This window comes from Penicillium robsamsonii (assembly GCF_028829455.1).
Source record: "Penicillium robsamsonii strain IBT 29466 chromosome Unknown utg000003l_segment0_segment0, whole genome shotgun sequence".
Lineage (NCBI taxonomy): Eukaryota > Fungi > Ascomycota > Eurotiomycetes > Eurotiales > Aspergillaceae > Penicillium > Penicillium robsamsonii.
The window spans coordinates 2,345,933-2,364,089 of NW_026643221.1; the positions used below are offsets into that span (position 1 = coordinate 2,345,933).

Genomic DNA, 18,157 nt, shown 5'->3' on the forward strand with positions numbered 1-18,157 from the left:
TCAAGTGTAGCGGGCACTGCCTCGCATCACTTGATCTATAACGAACGAATGGGGATATCACGCTGCCAAGTACATAAGAATTCACAAAAGCCACACATCTATTCCTCCAATTGTTCCAATTGCTCCCAGCCATCTTCACTCATAAGCTGTTTCTTAACTCGTTCTCTCAACCCCTCGATCTGGCTCCCCAGCGCCTCAGTCCACTGACCCTCAACGGTAGCAACTTTATCCTTAAGATCAGTCGTAAGGGCCAGCTCTTCATCAGCACGAGTCTGATGCATTTCACGACGAACATCCTCCTCCGCCTCCCCACGCTTGATACGTTGCGCTTCCATAAGCTTCTGACTAGCCCGCATAACGGCAGATCGCACCTCATGCAAGAGACACAGTAGGTTCGTCTGCGACTCAATGAACTGGTAGCTCGATCTCTCCGCATGTGACAGCAGTGTATACAAGTACTGCAGCGGATGCTCATGGTAGCTCGGGTTTTCCTCGTATTCGTCCGCGGGGATTTGCACCTGGAAGCCGCGCAGGTCATCAGGCGCCTGTTGCACAAGAGCCAGGAGGGACGGGGCGATATCCCAGAAGGCGGAGAGCTGCACCTCGACACCTCGCATGACGTTCTGCTCGATGACGTCCAGGAAAGCCTCAAGTCGCGTTAGCGCCTCGTTTTCGTACTGTACGCGGCGGTCTAGTGCGTCCTGCGCGAAGAAAGCTTGCGTCTCACGTAGCTTGTCCTCGTTTTTGGTCTGCTTGTAAGGGAGAAGGGCGACGGCCTTGTATTTGTCGTCGCGGTCGCTGATCAGGTCGAATGACTCGCGGTGGAGCTGCTCGCGGGCTTCAAAGAGCCATTTTAGTTGCGTCAGTTTCTCTAGGAGCTCGGGCTTCTCGTCGCCTTCTTCCTGGGTTTGATCGGGTGTCCCGCTCTGTGCATCGTCCGAGAGCATGCTGCTCAGCTGGTCGATGCAAGCTGTGGCTCTGCCGATTCTGTCGACGAGAATGGCGTGCATTGGTTTGAGCACGGTTTCTTGGTATGTGTCGAGCTGGCGTTTGATCATTGCCCTTTCTCGCTCGTTCTCTGCGGCAATCATTGCTGCCTCGGCCTCTGCTGCTTCCGCAAAGGTCAGACTGCCGTCTTGAATCTGGCTTTGGATGTTCGATCTGAAGTGGCGATGACCCTCATCGACTTGTTGCTGGTGCTCTTGAAGCATTCGTTCCACATCGGCCTTATATCGATGTCTAGTGGTTTTGATCTCTGCGAGATCAGTAATTGACCGGACCGTAGTTCGATGGGTAACCAAATCAGGATGGCTGTTATTCACAGCAGGATGGTGGCGGGGATAAGGCGGAGGCAGGGTGATCAACCGCGAGATATCTAAATTGCGGCTTTCATAGCGATATCCAGTCCCAGTAGAATTTGCAGGAGACCCTTCATGCCAGCCGACTTTCTCAGGTGGGTACTCATCAGAGCCATACTCCGTACTCCCATAGTTCATCCTCACATCCTTGGGCTGAGAAGGAGTCAACTCCTGGTCCATGTGCATCGCCTCCCGAGGCAATCCCATGTACTTCGATTCTCGCTTAGATCGTTGAACCCTTCTCTCGCCCCCTCGCCAGTGGAACCAGTTGCCGACTCCCACCAGCGACTTGGTGCGCGGCCCCGAGAGCTCTCATCGTTGCTCATGTTGAGGCTGGCAATCGGCGATAGGCAAGGCTGGTAGTTATTCCACCATGCAGACTCCGGTCGACCTGCTCGATTTTGTGGGATGTCTAATTTGGGATGGGGCTTTGGCGTTGGCGGTTGCTGGACCGGCAACTCGAAAAGATTGCGGCGGACATCTTCTACTTGGAAGGTTTCCCAGACCTTGGAGTACCGCTGGCGCCGGATCTGAGATTCGGCAAGCATATAGTCCGCAAATATCTTGAGTGCTTCGGTATCATCCTCGGCACTTGCTTCTTTATTAATAAAGGTCTTGTGCCTTTGAATCGCATCCTGTAGGAAAGCGGGATCCTGTCTAAGAATCGATTCCATTGACACCTGCGCCGTCTGCTGTCCGGGCGTTCGGCGCGGCGACAAGGGTTTCATAATCGACACAGCTTCGTTAGGCATGTGGAGAATGTGAGAGATTGGACGGTCTTCTGCTCCTCGGGAGGGTGCACGGGAGCGTGAGCGTGGCCGGACCTCTTTTGCTGAGTTCAGAGGCGGAGTTGGTAGTGATTTTGGTGGTACTGCTTGTATAGCTTCTTTGGGATATGTTGACGGGCCCACTCCATTTGGATTTGGTGAAAATGGAGGCGTATGTGCAAATGCAGTCGAGGGACCAGCAGAGTTGGGTTGTTGTCTAGGAGTCCCATAGGGTGATGTTTCTCGAAGGAGAGCACCGGAAGATGCTCGAGGCCGTGAGGCAGTAGGCTGTCCTTCCGATTTAATACTGCTGGTACTGCGAAGGGCTTGGTCGTAGTTGCCCGAGGTGGGATGCCGATCTTGAGTTGGGCTATTGGTCTGGGATGGTAGAATCAGGTTCGACGGTTTGACCTGCTCGAGAGCATCGGCCCAAGGATTACCATTTGACGATATCGCACTTGGGGGTTCAAAGACCTGGCTTTGCCGGTTTCGTCGTTCAATTCGTCTTTCACGGATGCCCTTGGCACTGGGATCGCGGACTGCTGAGCTGCGGAAAAGACCGCCACTACCAGGAGTCCTTTGATTAGATAAATCGTGGGGATCTCCATCCGTCGGCTCTGGTGCCTTGGCAGCTTTTGCCGTGTCAACATATAAACCCTCCGTTGGTCGACTGTTCAAATATCCCTCGTCTATCCAGTCAGCGGGCGTAGGCGGGATGCTTCCCAGTCCTGTTCCTAGCACAGGAGGTCCCCTTCTCGTCGTCCTATTCGAGCTTTGGGTTGTTCTCAGTGATGACTCGGACGAGCCACTCACGCTGATGGACCTTGCAGCGGGAGGGGGCCCTGGAGGTGGCGGCGGAAGTGGCATCCCGGGCTCCCAGTTACTATTTGACGGCGATCGAGTTCGTGACTGGCTCGCTGCCCTCGATGAGCCTGCACTGCTTACCACAGCCCCAGCAGATGCGGCTCTTCGGGATCCAGGGGGCCGGGATGGTGTCTCGAATTGAGCACTTGCAGACATATACTCGTTAAAGGCGGGCGAGGCTTGACCTTGGTCATACTGTGCCAGCCGAGGCCTGTGGCTAGCGGTATTAAATTGCGTAGCTTGGTCATTATAGGGCATGCCCTGGTACTCCACTCGACCTTGAGAAACAGATCTACCAGCTGGGTGTCCCTGCGGGGGAGGTGGAGGAGGTAGTGACTGGCGCTGAGAGTCAGACGGGTAAGCCATGGATAGTGGCCTTGGCCGATTTGAGCGTCTTTGATACTGGGTAGGCATATCAAAGCTACTCTCCCTATTGTCAGGTGGAGAAGGTGTTCCGGCAAAGTTAGGGTTTGTCTGACCGGAAAAGTCCTGGGACATTCGATTTTGGTTGGGAGGTGAGTACGGCGGAGGAGGTGGAGACAACGACACATCTACTCAAGGATCAATATCAATTCAAAGTGGGGTCTGGGATACCACTGATTTACAGAGGCATAAGCTGTGAGTTAGACTCACCCGGATTATTTCTTTGCGGTGTCACACGCTGCATAGTGCCTGGCGGAAGATACGGGGCCTGCGCCTGGGACCTGCCCGGAGGCCCCCAGTCCTGGGGGTTATAAGGAACATTGTATGCGTTTCTGGACGCCATCGAAGACGCGGAAACGGATCTACCGTTAATAGGAGATGGAACAGCGGGCGATAGACCGTGAGTAAATGGGCTCGACAGCGAGGTCGATGATAAAGGTGTCGGTGTTAGTCCAAGACTACCTCCAAGACCCTGGTATTGAGGACCGCTCAGTGCTGTTGTCAACAACGGTGGCTGTACGGCATGTTCTCGGCGACCTGGTGATGGCTGATTGCTGGGACTCGCAGATGTCGATGACCAGCCCGGATAATGGTTGCTCAGCGGCTGCTCGACGCCTGCATGATTTGAACCCAACCAGCTAGAGAGAGGATCAGTATATAGAAAATTCCCGGGAGAATACGAGTCGCACCTATTCATACTGGGCTGTGCATCCATTTAGGAGGCCCGATCCGAAGCCATGGCCGCCTGGAATGAAAGAGGATAACCCAACAGAATAGAGAAAAAGCTATTGGCTCTAAACAGGCGAGACGCTAATTTTTCTATCAACAAGCTCGAGGGGAGGGGAATAGCCCCATACTGTAGAGCCGATAAAAGGAAATCTAAATTTGGAACAGGAAGAAGAATTCCGAGAACAAATGAGCCGGGCTGAAGCGGGGATTGTTATGCACCTTACGAGGTTCTCGTCACATCCAAGGCCCAAGCTCGGCGCGTATCGTTCTCTATGAGAGGTCCAACATCCCTGTCTCCCTTGTCCCCGCAATAAAACAACGAACGAGATAATAGGGACGGGATTATCTTAATTGCAAAGAGCGTAGTGTCTACATGGAAAGTATTCAAAATATCATTTCGTACATTATAAAGCAAGGATCAGGTTTTTCTTAAATTCTTATTGGTATTTGCTAGCTTAAACTCCTAACTGCGGACTTCCCTAATGGAAGACCATATCCCACGTGTCTCAACAGAAGAACGTCGGATCCGATAGCTTGGAACTGTTCACTGAATCGATATTAGTATCAAGTCTAATAAGCGATGGCAAACAAGATGTGGTGAAAGGAATTTCAGATAAAAGCCTTGTCACAGGCGGTGGTCGTCAATTTTAAATCCTTACGTTGACCGTCGTGATAAATTGAAGTGAATCATCATAAAAGGAGATGCAAGAAGAAATTGTCAAAAATACTTACAGAAGTAGAGTAGATCGCCAATGGCGTCTGCAATATTAGTTTGCTTAAGGTTTCTGTTCGAGATCCATCAGCGTCGAGTACTGAATGGACATTGCAGTAATGTATGAGACTGAATTGATCAGGCATGACAGTTTATCGTCTTCGCCAGCAAGCTGACTTGGACATATGCTTGTCTTTTTATGTCGTTTCATCATGTAAAGTCGGGAAGGGAAGGAGACAAGGTGTACATACACCCACAGTCAATATAAAATTCATGGAACTTGGAAGTTCATGGAAAATATCTGTCTTCAAAGATTCATTAGCACCAGCCAACGAAATTTGATGAGTGAAATTATGTGTAGGAGTGAATGTCAGAAAGGCATGAATGGTTATTAAAAGATTGTGTCAGCATCGAAAACTCGAATCAGACTCGTCATCTAAAGGGTATCATCATAAAAGGTAGGGCAGGAAAAAAAAACAGACTCAATCGCATACCTTCTACAGTTACAGTTGGGTCTCAAGCGGGCATAATCAAATAGGCTTCTATTCAAAAAAAGGGTTAGTGACTGTGTCACGCAACCATCTCACGAGTTGATGAATATATGGTATGTCTCAGTGGGCGAGGTTTTCTAGGCCTGCCGCAAAAAGGCATCTCCGTCATGACCGGACATTTTTTTAAACGCCGTCGGAGCCCAGTGCCGTTTCATCTTCGGACAGAGAATATTGTGGGAAAGGTGCTGTAGGCTTACCATTTGAGCCAGCGCAGTAACCTATAGGTCTTCGAAACATTAGTTCATGGTCCGATAAGAATTTTCATTCAAATGTTGTGATAGGGTAAAGATCAGAAATAGCCATTTGTATCATCACCGACCCGAAGGTCTGAGACGGTAATTTCCAGCGTATTTTCATACACATCGCGTTCATCATGATAGTGGGGGAGGTTGAAAGGGATAAAGAATAACTCACCATCTGCGCTTGTTGTGGAGCGGTATCTGCGATCGGTGTGATGTATTTACTATCATTTCTGGAAACGCAAGTTAGCGCAGTCCAACTCAAAATTTTGTGATAATTCAAAGTAATGAGGTGAGATCAGCCTGACGTGCAATAACATAAGTTTCATTCCCCTTGAGGTCAAAGACTCTAGTTTGTTTGGTTAAGGGTATCATCATATTGGGTGTGTTTGTATTCGGGGGAACGGAGTGGACAAGATCTTACCATCGTTGCAGAACCTGAGGAGCACCTGTTGGTTAGTGAAAGACACATTGTGTCGACAGTTATCGTTGGCTCAAGGCCAGAGATCAATCGACCTCAACCTTCGTCTGCAATGGAAGCATTGACCATGCTGAAGATGAGCGTAGGATGATGGAAGAGAAAAGAGTGAAAGGAGAAATTTGTACTTTTTTTCAAGCTACGACGGCGCGGAATCACCTTCAGCCGGCGCTAGCCTGTATTGGGCTAGCTTTGCCATAGGCGAGTTCTGCTTACGTCAAGTACCCAACCGACTCCCGAGGTCATCTAGGTATGATAGTAACAGACTACTGCAACAGGGAGAAAGTCGAAATCTAATAATAAAATTATCGTAATCTATTATTTCACACTCGACGAGTACAATACTCACTTATGTATGAACCCGCTTCTTTTCGCGAGCCCAGAATTTACATAGAACAGCTAGCATAGCTAGCATGCACACATCAAGGGCAATAGTCCAATTATATCCAATAAGATACCTCGGAGCATCAACAGTCTTTTACACGCTAAATCAAAAAGAAATAGTTATTATGAAATTCAGGATCAGGCTGCACCAACACTCGCAAAAGCGGAATTCAAGCCCCGAAAGGTATCACCAATAGTATTCATAGCACTAATGACAAGAGCACGCTCCTCAGCACTATGGGCACAAATCTCATTTGCCCAGGCACAAATAATAGCCGCAATGCCATTCACGGTGTCAGACAGGAAGAACGCAAACAACTCCAGTCCAGCAGGGACATTACAGATAGCTAGCACAATGCAAGCAAAGATATTCAACACAGTAGTGGTAGCAATCAAGCTAGCCTTCGCATCGTACACATCAGATATAACTCCACATATCACAGACGCCACAATGGTGACCGCCGGCAAGACTGTCGTAATCGTATTGATGCTCTCGACCAAGTATCCCTCCGCCTTAAGCCAGATTGGAAAGCCGCTGTTCGAGGATGCACCGTCTGCCGGCGAGAGAAAAAAAAACGCAAACCCGACTAGACCCCACAGCCGCCAGCCTTTCAGGATCTGGAGAATTCTGGCCTTGGTGAAAGGTTGGCGGGCTTCGCGGTTCTCAAATGCTACGCGCTCTTGCGCCAGGCGGATTTCGTCGGCACTGAGGAAGCGCGAGTTACATCTGTCCGGTGTGTTGGGGAGAACACATAGACCTAGGAAGGCGATGTGTCTGGCATGCAGGCTCAGATCCAGCCGGATTCTCTGATTTTATAGGATTTTCCTCGGGTTCTGTTGTCAGAGGAGCTTTGTCGATGGGTAGAGAAGACATGGTCGAATATCTACATCCAGGGCTATGTATTTCCTGACAACACTAGTCTTCAAAGTATGGAGATATAACAATTAGACAGATATCTGAGATTGCTTCATTTTTCGAAGCTTTTGGAAGCTCTGAACTATTATAGGGCTGAGTTGGAGAACGCCATCGCCCACTCAAATGAAGAGTCATCGTAATGGATTTGACGCTATCACCAAACCTGCATCTGAACCCGAAGTGCCGGTCCTGCAGGGCCTGGGCTGTGGAATTAATGCAGACATGGATGTGAGCTATATTCTCTGTGGCACCCAATCTGGTGACGTTCCCATGCCCTGTGTGCACTATGGAGTATACACAGAGTAGGTAGGACTACAGTACGAAACATCATGATTTAAAGATTTTCTTTTATTTTTAACCCCGACATGTGCGGGCATAAAGTATCGTAAAGCGCTGAAAACAAAACTGCAGCGAGGCAGAGATCGGAAAACCAAAATGTAAACTCCGACCAGCTAAATCATCATGTCCAAGAATAAGGTAGATGAATAAATAGTGTTAGGTGGGAATATGCTGGAAACAGCATTCAAAAAAGAATAAAGTAATCTCTCAGCGAGATGCTCATTTCTTGTACTTGTTGTACATAGCAATGATCTTCTCTACCTCCTCCTTGGAGCCGAGGAAGACACCACTCTTATCGTGGATGCTCTCAGGAACAACCTCCATCAACCGCTCCATGCGGGAGTTGACAGCAAGACCGCCTGCATTCTCGAAGACCATAGCCATAGGCGCACACTCGTACAGGATACGCAGCTTACCCTTGGGGCTCTTCGAGTCGGCCGGGTAGGCGAAGATACCGCCGTACAACAGAGTGCGGTAAGCATCGGCGACCATGCTACCAATGTAACGGGCGCTGTAAGGCTTGCCACCGTTTTCGGGATACTTGAGGCTGTGGAAGTAGGCGTTGCACCACTCATCCCAGTACTGGCTGTTGCCCTCGTTGACGGAGTAGATGGCGCGCGAAGGGGGCATCTTCATGTTGGGGTGGGTGAGGATGAACTCTCCAAGCGAGTTCTCGAGCGTGAAGCCGTTGACACCGCCGCCACGCATAGTGATCACCAGCTGCGCTGAGGCGCCGTACATGGTGAAGCCGGAGGCCACCAGGCTGGTACCCGGGTGGAGCAGATCCTCTGGGCCGACGGTTTTGTTGGGGCCCAGGACCTCGTCGGGAAGCTGGAAGACACCGAAGATGGTTCCGACAGACACGCCGGCGTCCAGGTTAGAGGAACCGTCGATGGGGTCACAGACGACGGCGTAGCGAGCATAGGGGTGCTCGTCGAATCTAATCACTTCCTCTTCTTCTTCTGAGACGACAATGCGGCACTTGCCGGAGCCGCGCATTGCGGAGATGAAGATATCATTGCCGATCACGTCCAGCTTCTTCTGGTCATCACCGGTTATGTTCGAGGAACCGGCCAGTCCGGTAAGGTTGATCAAAGAGGCACGACGGATGTAGTAGGCAATTGACTTGAAAGAGAATTGAAGGGCATGGCACAGGAGAGTGAAATCACCCGAGGCTTCGGGGTGCTTGATTTGTTCTTCTGTGAAAAAGCGGGAAAGTGTGACAATATCAGTGTTGATCTTCTCCGCTCCGACGGGGGATCCTGAAGCCATTTTTGAGGTATTGGAGATATTTATGGTATGAAGATTAAAAGGTATAGTCAATTGAGTTTCAAAAGAGTTAAGTAGTAGCAGTGGCAATCTTTAAACAAGAAAAAGTAATTCAACGTCAGTGAGGGGGGGATTAAACCGGGTAGAAGTATGGGGGAGAGCAGTGACCTCAGAGCTCCCGGCATTCGTTTTCGTCATTTTGCCCCGCGTGACCTTCCCGGGGCCTCGTCCGGTTTCCCCCCTTGCCGGGAATCCCCGTTTCTTAACTATAGAACTTCCTTTCAAAAGTCTTCTATTATCGCTGATCGCAGCAGAAATTTGACTTTTTTATGATAAGCCCCTATACTATTTCTCATTAGCTATTCCCCCATACCAATATGTCCAACCTAATCGAAGATGTGTTGTCCAATGGTCTAGATCCTTCCGGTCTGTCCCTTTTGCCGACTCGGCCTCGGGATCAGCAACGGAAGAATGAATTCCCTATACCCCACTCGCAGTCATGCGCACTTGAAAAGTTCCTGAGATTTAGGTAATGCCATTGGTGTACCTAATTAAAGGGGACTATTGACCTTATAAATGATAGTTCGGTGTGGGTATATGTAGGGATCTACATGGAATAATAACAGGGATCGGTATAATATAGATAATGTATAATTCTAGACCCTTTACAATACAAAAAGGAAAGAAGTGGGACAGTCCCGTGCGTTGTAGAAAAAAAAAAGGAAACGAACTAGTCCACAGGGTCGTCCTCCAACAGGGTCTTGAAGCTGAAAGGTAAGAAAGGAATACCCTCACCGACGAAATGCTTGCTCATCGCCTCAACCCAGTGAAGACGAAGCGAATGCAACATGGCACTAGTACCTTCCATGACGCATAGAATGCAAATAGTCAACACAAACCAGAGATAGAAGCTGACAACAATCATGATAACACGGGTCACAGGGTTCTCCTGGTCAAAGGCACTACCAATAGTCATGGTCCAGAGAACGATAGAGAGTTGCTGGTGAGCAAGCGACAGAGCCCACAGACGAAGGTAAGACGCTGTGTGAGAGATACAGTTGAGACAGAATTCGATGGTGTGGATGACTTGGTGGATCATCACGTCGCCGAAGTCGAATTCCTCGTGCTCTTCGCCTTCATCGATGTCCTGAGAAAGCATGGCCACGCCTTCTCCGTCGCTGGCCATACTGTCACGACCCAGTGCGCCGTCCATATCACCATCAGCGTCAAGTGCGCTTACCCGGGAGTTCTCGCCGAGGCCGCGGTAACCCAGGGCACGAGCACGGTTGTGTTCATAGCGGAGCCAGAACGGCTTGAGGAAGAGCATGACAGGTACTTGGGCGACAGCGATGAGGAGCAGGAGAACCTGGACCAAGCTCTGGCCAGGATAGAGTTGTTCCTCTACCGTGCCAGGGCTCAGGAACATGAAAATGAGCATGTTGAGGAGACCGGGAGGGTTCACTCCCTTCTCCTGCCAGTTCACAGTCCACTTGTAGAGTATGGTGAGGACAAGATAACCAAAGATTGACTGGAAGAAAAGCAATCCAGGAACAAAGTTGCCCCAAATATCAACCTTAGACTTAAAGTGACGTCCATTGACGTACTGCAAGCAAAGGGCATAGGTCATGTGGCACCATCCGAGGAGAACACTCATCTTCATCTTCATACTGTTCGAAAAGAGCAAGGAATTGTCCGCCTCGTGCCAGTTCCAGTCCAGACCAATTGGGAAACGATAGCCTTCTTTCAATGTCGCCTCCACCATCTTGTTGGGCTCGATAGTCTCGGGCCATTGCCACTGACTGGGGAAGAAAGTGAAAGATTTAGAGAAGATATCGTTGTAAATAAATCCAGTGTAGATGGAGAACAGACCCATCATCAACATGATGTATCGTCCATAGAATGCCATGTATGTCAGTTCATCCAGTTTAGTCCGCGCCAGCTTCTTTTCCCAGAAGATCATAGCAGAAGCGGCCAAGGTCATAAGTGCACCGTGACCACAATCACCAAACATGACTGCGAACAAGAAGGGGAAAGTGACGACCGTGTACAGGCCAGGGTTGACTTCCGAATACTTCGGGATACCATAAGCATTCACGATTGTTTGGAATCCTTCGGTGAACTTGTTCGTCCTGACAAAAGTCGGAGGGGTCTTGTTGGTTCGGATCTGATTGACAATTGTAGGAACAGTGAGGCCCGCGCGATCATTCACATCCTGAAGAGTTGACTTGATCAGAGCAAGAGAGTTTGTCGGACACCACGCCTCGGCGATCAGCGTCTTCCGCGCTTGATCATATGAAAATTTGTTCAAGGTATCGTAAACGGCCTTTTCCTTCTTAACAATGATCATCCACGCGGCGAGCGAGCGAGCAATTTGCGAAAGTTCCGCGTCAAGGGTGTTCTTGGTGTTCCGGAGCACATTGCCAACATCGCCGAGGCGGGTGTTCACTTCGTGAATCTGGTCTCTTCTCAACTCACTGTTCTCGTCAACACCGTACAAGGATGCGTTGAGCGACTCCGAGATCTTTCGAATCTTGGCAAGGATGTTCTTGCCGTGGGCGAAAATGACGAAAACATTCTTGTGGACTTCCTCGTTGGTCATCGGGTCGATAATGGGCTCCGGGATCTCAGACTGGTTCATGTAAAGGTTTCCACGCAGTGTGCGCCAAAGAATACGCTCAAATGCTCCAATACGATCCCGGGGGATAACACCAGCAACGAATCCAATGTTCATTTCCGAGAAGCTCTGCTGGCCCTGGGTATCTCCGTTTTGACGAGGGGCGTGATGCTCAACATCGCGGAGCAAGGGAGCTTCATCGTTGTCCAAAGACTGACGAATGTCTTCTGTTTGTGTGTGGGCCTATTTTTAGTTAGCCTCGTCTGTCAACGACGATATACTCGAAGCCACCTACCCGATCGAAGAATCCACCGGCCTCTCTAAGTACCCATCGCCATTCGCTTAGCTCGACTTCGCGTTTCTTCAAAGTCTCATAGCTATCGTTTAGAGAAATAATTCGCTGTTCAAGGCTCTCGCTGCGATCGGCCAACTCATCGATCTCTGACGCCAAAGGGGCAGCCAATGTATCGGAGAAGTCCGAGGAAGACCTCATGGGGATTGCGGCCTTTTCCATCTGTTGGTGGAAATAGCGGAGCTGTCTTTCGACATTGTCCAGGCGACGGATTTCTTTTGTAAAGGTTCTTTGGAAAGCGTTCGTGTCCGGGTTGAGCTAGAAGAGGTTAGCGGGGGAGTATCGAAGCAAAGCGTTCTTCACCACTTACATCTCGGAACTGAACCTGACCAACTTCACCTAAAGCACTAACAACCTCTCTTCCGATCTCGTTGGCAATGTAGAGCTGGGTCAAGCTCATATCCGCCGAGCGGAAGAAGGTGTCCCGCGGAGCCATGGTGTAAAGAGGCTACCAGGAGCCGTGTCTTTTGGTGAGAAGACAGGGAAAGGAAGAAAGCTAAAGAGCGACAGTAGATGGATAGATTCAATGAAAGGCACAGATGCTCGGCTCTGTTGTTGCAGATAGTCCGGGCTCTACTTGGACTTGTCTTGGGTGGCTACCTGTCAAGCTGGCTGCATCCAGTCACGTGCTTTAGTTCACACGTGATGTCATGGGATTCTACAACATACAGCGTAGGTTTCCTTTCACCCATCCCCAAGTACAACTACACCTAGGCAGATGAGCTGATATTATTATTATATTTCGTATCTGTGCTCCTTTGTATTACAGGGCTCCGTATAAGTAGGGGCTCTGTCCTAATCGCCTACCGGGGAGTGGGAACAGCCCTGGAGATTTCCCCAACAGATCATAGTTGAAGAACGAATACGCCATCGCATGTTACAAAATATGTGTTTATATGGGTTACCAGGTCCTATATGTTCTGCTACAATCTTATTGGAATGATCCCACAGTTTCTATATATGTACATAAAGTTTCCATAATCTTGACTATTCTTCTTCTCAGTCAATCTCCTTGCTGGATTGGTGACCCCAATATCTCCTGAGACTCCAGGTATACAACATAGGACTCGTCGTTGTGTCTAGAGGCCCATCATGCAAATAGAGAGCAGGGCCCCTGCATAGTATATAAAAGCTGGGTTAACTTGAAAATCCGATTCTACGCTCTACTACCTCGAGGATAAGCGCCCGCTACAGTCTAGCAAGGCCCATATACAGTACCCTATGTACATCTATGATGAATGTGCGAGCTATACCATCATCTGCAACTCATTTTCGGTGGTCTCAATGCGTTTGATGTCATTTACACTCTAGTGCGCGAGGGGACACAAGTTTTGGAAAAAAACATCACACACAACACTTCCTTCTTCTCTTGCTTTTTGCAGGAGATACTACACTAAGGGCTCCTGGTCACATATCTGGGGGCCGAGAGTGCTTTCTCCTCCACAGGCCACTGACATGTCGTGATAGTACCTCGTCATCTTCCACGTCATCTTTCTTCAAAGAAATACACTTCATGGCTTCAGAGACTTCCTCGATATGAGATCTCAGAGAGATCTAATCATTATTGATTTGATATTGTAGCTTTATATTGGGCTCTCCATAAAGAATATCGAGCATGACAAGCTAAGTCCTTCTGAAGCTCTCATCAAATTGCCTTACTTCTCGTCTTAGCTTGGTCGCCTTTCCTTGGATAACCAATTTGGCATGGTTGACATTTGGCCCTCTCCGATTCCGGAGAGTAGGCTTAACTTTCATAGAACAGCCGTTAGCGTACATATCATAAAATAACTGTTGTATTTGAGAGTGTACACTTGCTGGTGCTACATCGTAGGGTCGATGTTCTCCATAAACAGTTTGCACAAAAACCTTTGGACATGCCTTGGAGACTTGTATAAGAACAATTTGTTTTGCAAGCCTCACAGAATGTCGGAGCCTGGACGCCCACAATCTGAATTGTTGCTGCCCTAATACTGTGATTGTGTCAAAGACGGGTGTAAAAAGTTGACGGTGCCATATCACTAAGGACAAGTTCTCGCAAGGGCTCCATATTGCGCATTTCTCTCAAATCTCTTGAGGGGTCGGTGCCATATTCCATGACCATTTCTGCCAGTTACCTACATAGGGTTCAGTTTCCGAGATCCTACCTTCTCAAGAACAACTGTATTCAGTGGCTTACATGATGATTGCGTTGGATATCGCACTCTAATAGGCAACTGTCGAGGCAGATGTGTGGATGTCCGTAAGGACTGGGGTGTTGACGAAGGAGAAAGAACGAAGCTATCTTTCATGTGTTATATACGTCAAAGGGAGAGATTGCACAGCGTAAATGCCCACATATGCAGGTTTTCAGTTGCTGTTTGCCATTGAACACAATGTACCATCACTAGACCCAGGATCCAATCGAGGTGTCCAAAGTATCATAGTCAGGGTCGGTGTCTACACAGCTGCTTTCTTACCTTGAATGGTTGCAATGTCATCTACGAGGTCTTTCGATGGAACATTGGCCGCTTGGTTCCCTAAGATATGTTCAAATCTCTTATTACAATGCCACTCGCAGTGACGGCCAACAGGTTTAAGGACTATGTAGATACCTGTAGCAAGCTAGATGAGGGTTAAGCAGGCAAATTGTTATCCCCAGATCCTTGAGCATCAGGCTATCGCCGAGTGAGAAGATACTTCCTCTGCCATACTATCTGGTAGGATTTTCCAGCTCAAAAAGTGCAACCACATCACCCTCGATCGACTGCTCGTGGTAGATACTAAACCCAGTCCTCTGCAGCACTTTCACGCTACCAATATTAGCTTTATTGCACGCCGCGAACAGCTTCTCTTTTTTGAGATCTGGTACAGTCCCCTCGAACCCCATTCTGTCCAGCTTCCACCATGCATCTATGATACCAGCAACTGCCTCGGTGGCATAGCTCTTGCCCCAGAAGTCAGGATGTATATTGTACCCAACTGATGGGGCTGGGCTAAGAGCATTGATCCCCGCTGCTCCAATAACCCTCTGCGATGGATCATCGGAGCGGATAATAGCAAAGAAGAATTTCCGCCCAACAGTACCTGACGCGTCTGGTGTTGTGAATGTCTTGTTAGCAATGATGGCCTCGGACTCTGATATGTCTTTGTGGGGGACTCTGGGCCAGCTACAGACAGTCACAAGTCAGTGTCTATCCCGGGAGATCGTGGTAATTATTCTTAGGGTATAATCTTACAGCCAATCTGCCACATCTTGTCGTCGTCGGATCTCAAAGATGGCCGCGGCGTCAGCCACTGTCAGCAGTCGTAGGTACAGTCGACCTGTGTGGATAGGTTCCAAATCGGCCGGAATGATCACGGATGTGGTTTGGTTGGGGTAGAAGCTCATTTTGAAAGTATGGATGCGATGCTCTTGGAATCGTGTTTCGTGTTATATATATATCGAAACGACAATAATATATCAATGCAAATTGTTTGCATTATCTGATTTGAAATTTCGCAACCGAGTTACTACTGAAAATTGCCACGGTTATGCCATAGTTAGTTATATACGGTTGTTAGCGTAATCTAGCGTCGAAGTAAGCAGACAACCGTTGGAATATTTTGTGAGTCATAGTTGCGGCTGTGTTACTTCTCGGCCTGTTCTCGAGCTACAGCCACAGAGTAACGATATATAACTACAGGATGGCAATACTTTTTTTTTTTTTTTTTTTAATAAAACTTGATAGAAATATGTATTGACATCGGACCAGACTTCGACCACCACCACACTGGGAGAACGCATCTCTTAGTTCCTTTGAAACTCCAATACAGTGCCGTCTTATAAATTCGGGAGTTTGGGAGTTTAAAACATAACTGTTTGGACATTGATAACTATACTCATAATACATAGTCGTAGGAAGTGGGAAAAAAAAAGAAAGCCCAACCCCATCGTCATCGGTAGACACTAGCGCCTATCGACTGGAGTGGATGAGCACATAGGAATAGATATGTTCAGCCGTACATCGGCGTTGATTTAGGCACCACCATCTCTCTTCGCGTATTCATCCTCCATCCGCTCCTCGTACAGGCGATCGGCCTCTTCTTTGGTCAGAGCGCGACCACTATCGGAATTCTGCGATGCACTGGCTGAGTGGCCAGGCGCGGCCCCGAAGTAGCCGTGGTTGCTTGGGTCGGTGGAAGTGCGAGTAGTAGAGCTGGGAGGCTGTGTGCCATTGGCTTCGTTTTGTTGCTTGTCAAAGAGGTCGGCGGTGGGGACGGGCATCTTGGTTTCAGGTTGAGGTTTTGGTCGCGAGTGTAGCAGTGGTTTTGAGGAAGTTTTGAAGTGATGAAGGTAGACTTAGGATTTGAGCTGATGTGAGTTTGGCTTTAGTAGAATGTTGCGGAGGGTTTTATGCTGGCAAGTTAGCTTGGTGCTTTGTCGCCACATGTGGCGTGGCGAAGCCATTCTAAGGTTGAGTCGACGTCATGTCAACAAAACGGGCCGCCCGGGAAATGTGAGACCAACATAGAAGAAAGAGTTAAACATAAGGCGCTCTAGAATGAATACGAGCAATAGGCTATCATTTACTAATCACGAAAAGCCACCAGCAGTCGGTGCGCGTCGAGAAGACACAGTGGGCTTCGCAAAACAAGCTTGGTGGATGCTCATGGAGCTTCGGTGGGGCGAAGGAACATGAATACAACTAGAGCTAAGCAACAATCACAACTTCATTTACGAGGGACATCTCTTCTCCAACCTCGAGCCACTGGCTCAAAACTTGATGAAAAGAAGAGTTCCACGGATGGAGAGTGCCAAAGAATACGCCTGTCAATGACCCAGAAGGCCGTTGAACAGCCTGTTCCGCCGCGCTGTGCAATGCAGGGACCAGACTGTGGTGAACCGCCTTTATGATCGCAGTCACCCAAACAAGGTAAGTATGAAGAAGAAAGAAAAAGAAGAGGAAGAGGCGAGGGAGCTGGGGGTATTTAAGCAAACACAGAAAGGCAGAAAAGGCGGTGGCAGACCCCCTACGTTTGCTAGCGTCCTCTGATTGGCCAGCAGCCGAAACCACGTGACAATACAAATACTCACCGACATGTGATATGACTCATCCACCCTTCCTTTTTGGGCAAGATGTTTCTGACCTGTCAGGATGAGGAATAGCTCTACGGAGTATGTACATTGTAGAACGTACAGGACACAGGTACGTTGCATTTATTTCCTAGGTTTTTACATGCTTGTGCTAGACACTGTGAAAATGAGCTTGAACACACAGATCACAGACGGGAATCAATAATTGAAAACTCCTTGTTCTCACTCGACGCCTCAAAAACAAGCCAGTCTCCATACCCGAGCTTGTGTGGATCCTCCCCTATTCCACAACTTTGTATTGTGGCTCTCACCTCCCGTGCGACCCAAAACCGCAAGACGTTTGAATCACAACTTGATTCGGATACAGTCCGTCGGAAGTATACCTTTGTTCAGAGTGTGCTACAAGATTAAATCGGGCGAGAAACCCACAGTTAATATAAAGCTAATATTAAGCAAATGACCATCCTCATCAAAGTGCGCCATGGTTAAGTCGATCTAATAGGCGCTAAAGCCGTCGGGGAGCATCGGAGAGCTTAGATAAACGGGAAATCCGTCCCTTGTGTACACCGCAGCTCAAGTTGGTGCTTGGCGTGAAGTATTAAGATTAATTTACTCTGCGCTTGGGAGATATGTTCTGTCTTTCTCGCAAGTGAAGTATCTGTGCGGACCTAACTGTAGTCCTGGTGTGACACTCTTAGCTATCTGCACCATGCACGGTACAATGTCCCTAGAACACAGGTATGATGTAGTCAGATGGAGCAATATGCATCTCAAAAAACGGGAAATCCTTAGGCGCCCGAGCTCCGCTACGCATGGCACTTGCATGGTGTCAAAAATTTAGTCCATACAGGGAGAGAGGAGGAAAGATCAACAAGTTAGACTTGGAACAATGATATGATCGTCAACGACCAGTAAAATCCAACCATTCATAGGACGCAGCGGGAGCAGGGTCGAGACTTAGGACACTCGCAACCGCAAAAAAATGGGTGAAGACGGCAGGGCTGGTACATAAATGGTCCTGAGTAACCCTGTAGGCCCTAACGGGTGCAGAAGGGGGGCCCATGATAGGGTGTAATGGGTTCCTAGTGGATTCCTTCGAGTGGCTATCA

The 18,157-nt window shown here is 48.7% G+C and overlaps 6 protein-coding genes across 6 annotated transcripts; all 6 read right to left on the reverse strand.

Moving 5' to 3' along the window:
• Nucleotides 1-98: 98 nt before the first annotated feature.
• Nucleotides 99-4,127, reverse strand: N7447_005606 (uncharacterized protein; the record flags this gene model as incomplete). Its single annotated transcript, XM_057229868.1, has 3 exons — nucleotides 99-1,576; nucleotides 1,624-3,540; nucleotides 3,623-4,127. The coding sequence occupies 3 exons, from the start codon at nucleotides 4,125-4,127 to the stop codon at nucleotides 99-101; spliced, it is 3,900 nt and encodes a 1,299-aa protein (XP_057084958.1).
• Nucleotides 4,128-6,643: 2,516 nt separating this feature from the next.
• On the reverse strand, nucleotides 6,644-7,379 carry N7447_005607 (uncharacterized protein; the record flags this gene model as incomplete). The annotated part of the gene is made up of 2 exons (XM_057229869.1): nucleotides 6,644-7,211; nucleotides 7,264-7,379. The coding sequence occupies 2 exons, from the start codon at nucleotides 7,377-7,379 to the stop codon at nucleotides 6,644-6,646; spliced, it is 684 nt and encodes a 227-aa protein (XP_057084959.1).
• Nucleotides 7,380-7,979: 600 nt separating this feature from the next.
• Nucleotides 7,980-9,032, reverse strand: fbp1 (fructose 1,6-bisphosphate 1-phosphatase; the record flags this gene model as incomplete). The annotated part of the gene is made up of 1 exon (XM_057229870.1): nucleotides 7,980-9,032. One exon carries the CDS (start codon nucleotides 9,030-9,032, stop codon nucleotides 7,980-7,982), a length of 1,053 nt encoding a protein of 350 aa, XP_057084960.1.
• A 727-nt stretch (nucleotides 9,033-9,759) lies between these two features.
• On the reverse strand, nucleotides 9,760-12,484 carry N7447_005609 (H(+)-transporting V0 sector ATPase subunit a; the record flags this gene model as incomplete). Its single annotated transcript, XM_057229871.1, has 3 exons — nucleotides 12,306-12,484; nucleotides 11,939-12,253; nucleotides 9,760-11,886 (listed from the first exon to the last, which is right to left on the reverse strand). The coding sequence occupies exons 1-3, from the start codon at nucleotides 12,429-12,431 to the stop codon at nucleotides 9,760-9,762; spliced, it is 2,568 nt and encodes an 855-aa protein (XP_057084961.1). The 5' UTR covers nucleotides 12,432-12,484.
• A 918-nt stretch (nucleotides 12,485-13,402) lies between these two features.
• Nucleotides 13,403-15,362, reverse strand: N7447_005610 (GNAT family N-acetyltransferase; the record flags this gene model as incomplete). The annotated part of the gene is made up of 5 exons (XM_057229872.1): nucleotides 13,403-13,549; nucleotides 13,655-13,743; nucleotides 13,985-14,098; nucleotides 14,729-15,141; nucleotides 15,211-15,362. The coding sequence occupies 5 exons, from the start codon at nucleotides 15,360-15,362 to the stop codon at nucleotides 13,403-13,405; spliced, it is 915 nt and encodes a 304-aa protein (XP_057084962.1).
• A 627-nt stretch (nucleotides 15,363-15,989) lies between these two features.
• Nucleotides 15,990-16,238, reverse strand: N7447_005611 (uncharacterized protein; the record flags this gene model as incomplete). Its single annotated transcript, XM_057229873.1, has 1 exon — nucleotides 15,990-16,238. One exon carries the CDS (start codon nucleotides 16,236-16,238, stop codon nucleotides 15,990-15,992), a length of 249 nt encoding a protein of 82 aa, XP_057084963.1.
• Nucleotides 16,239-18,157: the final 1,919 nt, after the last annotated feature.